The sequence below is a fragment of the Nerophis lumbriciformis genome, linkage group LG39 (assembly GCF_033978685.3).
Source record: "Nerophis lumbriciformis linkage group LG39, RoL_Nlum_v2.1, whole genome shotgun sequence".
NCBI lineage: Eukaryota > Metazoa > Chordata > Actinopteri > Syngnathiformes > Syngnathidae > Nerophis > Nerophis lumbriciformis.
The window spans coordinates 22632789-22642050 of NC_084586.2; the positions used below are offsets into that span (position 1 = coordinate 22632789).

The 9262-nt window shown below is 38.6% G+C and overlaps 1 protein-coding gene across 1 annotated transcript; it reads left to right on the plus strand.

Annotated features, from left to right (window-relative positions):
* The first annotated feature begins 4364 nt into the window (after positions 1-4364).
* Positions 4365-7491, plus strand: LOC133577746 (peroxiredoxin-like 2A). Its single transcript, XM_061931740.2, has 5 exons — positions 4365-4648; positions 6625-6716; positions 6800-6940; positions 7013-7177; positions 7244-7491. Exons 1-5 carry the CDS (start codon positions 4504-4506, stop codon positions 7331-7333), a joined length of 633 nt encoding a protein of 210 aa, XP_061787724.2. The 5' UTR covers positions 4365-4503; the 3' UTR covers positions 7334-7491.
* The last annotated feature ends 1771 nt before the right edge of the window (positions 7492-9262 follow it).

Genomic DNA, 9262 nt, shown 5'->3' on the forward strand with positions numbered 1-9262 from the left:
TTTTAACCTTTAAGAGATTATAGTTAAGTGTTCAATGTGATTTGACTATTTTGTTGACATTGTTTGTTTTCCATGTTTGTGTTGACATTTCCTTTCTGCCTTGATAGCTGAGGGATTATAATCACAGGAAGTTACATTTACAATAAAATATATTATTCTCCTGCTCCTTATTTTCAATGTGTCATAGAAAATGTCAATAATTATCGATATATTAATAATAATCAAATAATTACTGCATTACAAAAATTCCTGTCCATAGTTAAATAAAAATAACATGGCAAATTCATGTTACACAGCCATTATTTCCTGCCACTAAACCTGCAGAAAGTTTCTCTGTTTACATTTTCACACTATTTTCTTACACTTTATGAAGCATTTCTTACATATTCCTTCATTTTAAGAGATTATAGTTAAGTGTTCAATGTGATTTGACTATTTTGTTGACATTGTTTGTTTTCCATGTTTGTGTTGACGTTTCCTTTCTGCCTTGACAGCTGAGGGATTATAATCACAGGAAGTTACATTTACAATAAAATATATTATTCTCCTGCTCCTTATTTTCAATGTGTCATAGAAAATGTCAATAATTATCGATATATTAATAATAATCAAATAATTACTGCATTACACAAATTCCTGTCCATAGTTAAATAAAAATAACATGGCAAATTCATGTTACACAGACGTTATTTCCTGCCACTAAACCTGCAGAAAATTTCTCTGTTTACATTTTCACACTATTTTCTTGCACTTTATGAAGCATTTCTTACATATTACTTCATTTTAAGAGATTATAGTTAAGTGTTCAATGTGATTTGACTATTTTGTTGACATTGTTTGTTTTCCATGTTTGTGTTGACGTTTCCTTTCTGCCTTGATAGCTGAGGGATTATAATCACAGGAAGTTACATTTACAATAAAATATATTATTCTCTTGCTCCTTATTTTCCGTAGGTCATAGAAAATGTCAATAATTATCGATATATTAATAATAATCAAATAATTACTGCATTACAAAAATTCCTGTCCATAGTTAAATAAAAATAACATGGCAAATTCATGTTACACAGACGTTATTTCCTGCCACGAAACCTGCAGAAAATAGTTCTTCTCAGGTTTCTATGTTTACATTTTCACACTTTTTTCTTACACTTTATGAAGAATTTCTTACATATTCCTTCATTGTAAGAGATTATAGTTAAGTGTTCAATGTGATTTGACTATTTTGTTGACATTGTTTGTTTTCCATGTTTGTGTTGACATTTCCTTTCTGCCTTGATAGTTGAGGGATTATAATCACAGGAAGTTACATTTACAATAAAATATGTTATTCTCCTGCTCTTTATTTTCAATGTGTCATAGAAAATGTCAATAATTATCGATATATTAATAATAATCAAATAATTACTGCATTACACAAATTCCTGTCCATAGTTAAATAAAAATAACATGGCAAATTCATGTTACACAGACGTTATTTCCTGCCACTAAACCTGCAGAAAATGTCTCTGTTTACATTTTCACACTTTTCTTACACTTTATGAAGCATTTCTTACATATTCCTTCATTTTAAGAGATTATAGTTAAGTGTTCAATGTGATTTGACTATTTTGTTGACATTGTTTGTTTTCCATGTTTGTGTTGACATTTCCTTTCTGCCTTGATAGCTATGGGATTATAATCACAGGAAGTTACATTTACAATAAAATATATTATTCTCTTGCTCCTTATTTTCAATGTGTCATAGAAAATGTCAATAATTATCGATATATTAATAATAATCAAATAATTACTGCATTACAAAAATTCCTGTCCATAGTTATAAAAAAAATAACATGGCAAATTCATGTTACACAGACGTTATTTTCCTGCCACTAAACCCTTACATTTTCACACTTTGCACTATTTTCTTACACTTTATGAAGCATTTCTTACATATTCCTTCATTTTAAGAGATTATAGTTAAGTGTTCAATGTGATTTGACTATTTTGTTGACATTGTTTGTTTTCCATGTTTGTGTTGACATTTCCTTTCTGCCTTGATAGCTGAGGGATTATAATCACAGGAAATTACATTTACAATCAAATATATTATTCTCTTGCTCCTTATTTTCCGTAAGTCATAGAAAATGTCAATAATTATCGATATATTAATAATAATCAAATAATTACTGCATTACAAAAATTCCTGTCCATAGTTATAAAAAAATAACATGGCAAATTCATGTTACACAGCCGTTATTTCCTGCCACGAAACCTGCAGAAAATAGTTCTTCTCAGGTTTCTATGTTTACATTTTCACACTATTTTCTTACACTTTATGAAGCATTTCTTACATATTCCTTCATTTTAAGAGATTATAGTTAAGTGTTCAATGTGATTTGACTATTTTGTTGACATTGTTTGTTTTCCATGTTTGTGTTGACGTTTCCTTTCTGCCTTGATAGCTGAGGGATTATAATCACAGGAAGTTAGTTACATTTACAATCAAATATGTTATTCTCCTGCTCCTTATTTTCAATGTGTCATAGAAAATGTCAATAATTATCGATATATTAATAATAATCAAATAATTACTGCATTACAAAAATTCCTGTCCATAGTTATAAAAAAATAACATGGCAAATTCATGTTACACAGCCGTTATTTCCTGCCACTAAACCTGCAGAAAACTTCTCTGTTTACATTTTCACACTATTTTCTTGCACTTTATGAAGCATTTCTTACATATTCCTTCATTTTAAGAGATTATAGTTAAGTGTTCAATGTGATTTGACTATTTTGTTGACATTGTTTGTTTTCCATGTTTGTGTTGACGTTTCCTTTCTGCCTTGATAGCTGAGGGATTATAATCACAGGAAGTTACATTTACAATAAAATATATTATTCTCCTGCTCCTTATTTTCCGTAAGTCATAGAAAATGTCAATAATTATCGATATATTAATAATAATCAAATAATTACTGCATTACAAAAATTCCTGTCCATAGTTATAAAAAAAATAACATGGCAAATTCATGTTACACAGCCGTTATTTTCCTGCCACTAAACCCTTACATTTTCACACTTTGCACTATTTTCTTACACTTTATGAAGCATTTCTTACATATTCCTTCATTTTAAGAGATTATAGTTAAGTGTTCAATGTGATTTGACTATTTTGTTGACATTGTTTGTTTTCCATGTTTGTGTTGACGTTTCCTTTCTGCCTTGACAGCTGAGGGACTATAATCACAGGAAGTTACATTTCACAATAAAATATATTATTCTCTTGCTCTTTATTTTCCGTAGGTCATAGAAAATGTCAATAATTATCGATATATTAATAATAATCAAATAATTACAGCATTACAAAAATTCCTGTCCATAGTTATAAAAAAATAACATGGCAAATTCATGTTACACAGCCGTTATTTCCTGCCACTAAACCTGCAGAAAATAGTTCTTCTCAGGTTTCTACATGTTTATATTTCACACTTTTTTCTTACACTTTATGAAGCATTTCTTACATATTCCTTCATTGTAAGAGATTATAGTTAAGTGTTCAATGTGATTTGACTATTTTGTTGACATTGTTTGTTTTTCATGTTTGTGTTGACGTTTCCTTTCTGCCTTGATAGCTGAGGGATTATAATTACAGGAAGTTACATTTCACAATAAAATATATTATTCTTCTGCTCCTTATTTTCAATGTGTCATAGAAAATGTCAATAATTATCGATATATTAATAATAATCAAATAATTACTGCATTACACAAATTCCTGTCCATAGTTAAATAAAAATAACAGGGCAAATTCATGTTACACAGACGTTATTTCCTGCCACTAAACCTGCAGAAAATGTCTCTGTTTACATTTTCACACTATTTTCAAACACTTTATGAAGCATTTCTTACATATTCCTTCATTGTAAGAGATTATAGTTAAGTCTTCAATGTGATTTGACTATTTTGTTGACATTGTTTGTTTTCCATGTTTGTGTTGACGTTTCCTTTCTGCCTTGACAGCTGAGGGATTATAATCACAGGAAGTTACATTTCACAATAAAATATATTTTCTCTTGCTCCTTGTTTTTCATAGGTCATAAAATATCAATAATTATCGATATCGACCGATGCAAGAGACTTTTCAGTCGGTTCTGGCAGCGTTTCTAAAGTGCGATTTGGACTCGGTCAAGATGCTGACGTCATGTGACACATAATGGGTTAAGATGCTGACGTCATGTGACACATAGTGGGTTAAGATGCTGACGTCATGTAACACAGAGCACAAGTTGTGTGGTTTGGATGACTCGCAGCGCGGGAAAAAAAAGCGCGTGTTTGCTCCAGTGCTCTTTGACCCGGAAGAGGGCGTGGTGTTGCAACTCGTGCTTGATGACGTCACCATCAGTCGCGGCTGTGTCCCATCAAGTGAGAGACGTCAGGAAGTTGAACAGACGACACATTAAAGACACGCGCGCTCCTTCTAGAAGTAAGAAGAAGCTTCGAATCTGAAGTCTGAAGATGGATCTTCTCCTGCGACCTGCGGCGGCACTTGGCGGCTTGCTGGCCGCACTTGGTGACTTGTTGACGGACATGTTCCTCACGGCGCCGCTGGAGGCTTCACTGCAATACTTACAAGACACCCCGCTGACCACCTTGACTCCAGGTGGGTGACGTCATCTAAGTCAATGTTTGTGTACACTACTTTGTATTGTGTGTAGTACGTAACATGTACTGTAGTACATAACATGTACTATGTATGTGTAATGTGTGTAGTACATGTTATGTACTATGTTGATTGATTTGTGTAGTACATGTTATGTACTATGTATGTATAATGTGTGTAGTACATGTTATGTACTATGTTGATTGATGTGTGTACTACATGTTATGTACTATGTATGTACAATGTGTGTAGTACATGTTATGTACTATGTTGATTGATTGATTGAGACTTTTATTAGTAGATTGCACAGTACAGTACATATTCCGTCCAATTGACCACTAAATGGTAACACCCCAATAAGTTTTTATACTTCTTTAAGTCGGTATGTACGTGTAATATGTGTAGTACATGTTATGTACTACGTATGTGTAAAATGTGTAGTACATGTTATGTACTATGTACGTGTACATGTATGTATTTTATGTGCAAAAAGAAAACTGTTTCAAGTCTAGTTTTCTGGGGTGGGCGATACTGCGAATATTGGAGTCGATCCGATACCACGTAAATAAAGGACCAGTATTGCCGATACTAACTTTTTTTTGTTTTTTTGTGTTTTTTTGTAACTTAATGCAACAATATAAAACACTAGCGTACAGTAAAAGTAACGGAAATGAGAAAATGCATGACTGTAGTACAATTACAAGTACATGTCAATGTAGTACAAGTACATGTCAATGTAGTACAAGTACATGTCAATGTAGTACAAGTACATGTCAATGTAGTACAAGTACAAGTCAATGTAGTACAAGTACAAGTCAATGTAGTACAAGTACAAGTCAATGCAGTACAAGTACATGTCAATGCAGTACAAGTACATGTCAATGCAGTACAAGTACATGTCAATGTAGTACAAGTACATGTCAATGTAGTACAAGTACATGTAGTACAAGTCAATGTAGTACAAGTACATGTCTATGTAGTACAAGTACATGTCAATGTAGTACAAGTACATTTCAATGTAGTACAAGTACATGTCAATGTAGTACATGTCAAGGTAGAACATGTCAATGTAGTACAAGTACATGTCAATGTAGTACAAGTACATGTCAATGTAGTACAAGTACATGTCAATGTAGTACATGTCAATGTAGTACAAGTACATGTCAAGGTAGAACATGTCAATGTAGTACAAGTACATGTCAATGTAGTGCATGTCAATGTAGTACATGTCAATGTAGTACATGTACATGTCAATGTAGTACAAGTACATGTCAATGTAGTACATGTCAATGTAGTACAAGTACATGTCAATGTAGTACATGTCAATGTAGTACAAGTACATGTCAATGTAGTACATGTCAATGTAGTACATGTACATGTCAATGTAGTACAAGTACATGTCAATGTAGTACATGTCAATGTAGTACATGTCAATGTAGTACAAGTACATGTCAATGTAGTACATGTCAATGTAGTACAAGTACATGTACATGTCAATGTAGTACAAGTACATGTCAATGTAGTACAAGTACATGTCAATGTAGTACAAGTACATGTCAATGTAGTACATGTCAATGTAGTACATGTCAATGTAGTACAAGTACATGTCAATGTAGTACATGTCAATGTAGTACAAGTACATGTACATGTCAATGTAGTACAAGTACATGTCAATGTAGTACAAGTACATGTCAATGTAGTACAAGTACATGTCAATGTAGTACATGTCAATGTAGTACAAGTACATGTACATGTAGTACATGTCAATGTAGTACATGTCAATGTAGTACAAGTACATGTCAATGTAGTACAACAAAGATAACTACCATGGATGCAAATATTGATGACAAACAAAGTTAGTCGGTCCCAATACAACGTTGTTTTCTTCAAATACTGATACTAGACTTGTGTACTTTTACTACCTACATTATTCTCTTTCCACCTCCACCTGGCTCCTCCCCTTCCTGTCCTTGCAGAGAAGACGGCGCTGAGGGCCAAGAGTCTGTGGGAGGAGACGGGCGCGGTGGTCATGGCGGTGCGAAGGCCAGGATGATTCCTGTGCAGAGAGGTAGACCACGGTCACGTCTCAACGCTGACGTCGCACAAACGCTGACGTCGCACAAACGCTGACGTCGCACAAACGCTCCCCAGGAGGCCGCCGAGCTGTCCTCTCTCAGGCCCCGGCTGGACCGGCTGGGGGTCCCCCTGTACGCCGTGGTCAAGGAGGACGTGGGCACGGAGGTCCAGGACTTCAGGGCCTACTTCAGCGGGGAGATCTTCTTGGATAAAGAGGTCTTTATTCTTTATTCTCAGGTGCTTTGTCCTCCTGACAGGAAGTCACTGAGGTCTCTTCCTTCTTGGCAGCGCCGCTTCTACGGACCACGTGAGCGGCGGCTGGGCCTGCTGGCCTTCCTCCGCGCCCGGGTCTGGATGAGCGGCCTCAGGGCCTTCAGGAAAGGCTTCACGGGGAACATTCTGGGCGAGGGCTTGGTGCTGGGCGGCGTCTTCGTCGTGGGACGCCAACGTCAGGTGCGACTCGGGTCCTGCGGGCCACAAAAGTGGGAAAATGACTCCTGGCTTTTTCTTTCTTTCCAGGGAATCTTGCTGGAGCACCGAGAGAAGGAGTTTGGAGATAAGGTGGAGAGTGAGGACGTGATGCGAGCTGCCAGGAGGATTGTGTCTTAATGACTTAATGATTGTTAATTAGGATGAGTTAATGAGTTCAGTCTGTTCATGAAGGTCTGCTTTTCAACTCCACTGAGCAACCAGACTTGATGTCTTCAGACTCCACTCCTTTCAACTCATCTTCTTCAATAAAACATCTCTGCACTGTTCAACTATTATTCTTCTTCATGTAGCTTCATTCCTGCTTTGATCAATTGGACCACTTCTTCCTCCCAGGGAATCTAAGTTACTGGTCAATCCCAAGTTCTTTCCATGACATACAGTACATGCTGAGTAAGAAGGACCATCAAGACAGAATTGGAATATTTTCAAGTTTTACTAAAGCTTTAGGAGTTCAACATAACCAATACATTCATATCGGCTGCTCTAGTTGATCTGGCATTCACACGGAAAGAGACTACTTCTTGAATAGGAAAACAGTCCCCCCCCACCCCCCACCCCCCCCCCCCCAGAAAGGAATGCCTCCCCCTTCCCCAACACTGATAAGATAAGGAGGGGGATGCATCTTTCTCACATTCCAAGGTTGAGACATAAAACAGACAATCTTGAAGACAAAGAGAGACTGGTAGAATACACAAAGGAAAAGTACTAGATGCTCTAAACATCCATCCATCCATCCATCTTCTTCCGCTTATCCGAGGTCGGGTCGCGGGGGCAGCAGCCTAAGCAGGGAAGCCCAGACTTCCCTCTCCCCAGCCACTTCATCCAGCTCCTCCCGGGGGACCCCGAGGCGTTCCCAGGCCAGCCGGGAGACATAGTCTTCCCAACGTGTCCTGGGTCTTCCCCGCGGCCTCCTACCGGTCGGACGTGCCCTAAACACCTCCCTAGGGAGGCGTTCGGGTGGCATCCTGACCAGATGCCCGAACCACCTCATCTGGCTCCTCTCCATGTGGAGGAGCAGCGGCTTTACTTTGAGCTCCCCCCGGATGACAGAGCTTCTCACCCTATCTCTAAAGGAGAGCCCCGCTACCCGGCGGAGGAAACTCATTTGGGCCGCTTGTACCCGTGATCTTGTCCTTTCGGTCATGACCCAAAGCTCATGACCATAGGTGAGGATGGGAACGTAGATCGACCGGTAAATTGAGAGCTTTGCCTTCCGGCTCAGCTCCTTCTTCACCACAACGGATCGATACAGCGTCCGCATTACTGAAGACGCCGCACCGATCCGCCTGTCGATCTCACCATCCACTCTTCCCTCACTCGTGAACAAGACTCCGAGGTACTTGAACTCCTCCACTTGGGGCAAGATCTCCTCCCCAACCCGGAGATGGCACGCCACCCTTTTTCGGGCGAGAACCATGGACTCGGACTTGGAGGTGCTGATTCTCATCCCAGTCGCTTCACACTCAGCTGCGAACCGATCCAGTGAGAGCTGAAGATCCTGGCCAGATGAAGCCATCAGGACCACATCATGTTTAAAAAGCAGAGACCTAATCCTGCAGCCACCAAACCAGATCCCCTCAACGCCTTGACTGCGCCTAGAAATTCGGTCCATAAAAGTTCAGAACAGAATGGGTGACAAAGGGCAGCCTTGGCGGAGTCCAACCCTCACTGGAAACGTGTCCGACTTACTGCCGGCAATGCGGACCAAGCTCTGACACTGATCATACAGGGAGCGGACTGCCACAATCAGACAGTCCGTTACCCCATACTCTCTGAGCACTCCCCACAGGACTTCCCGAGGGACACGGTCCAATGCCTTCTCCAAGTCCACAAAGCACATGTAGACTGGTTGGGCAAACTCCCATGCACCCTCAAGGACCCTGCCCAGAGTATAGAGCTGGTCCACAGTTCCACGACCAGGACGAAAACCACACTGTTCCTCCTGAATCCGAGGTTCAACTATCCGGCGTAGCCTCCTCTCCAGTACACCTGAATAGACCTTACCGGGAAGGCTGAGGAGTGTGATCCCACCATAGTTAGAACACA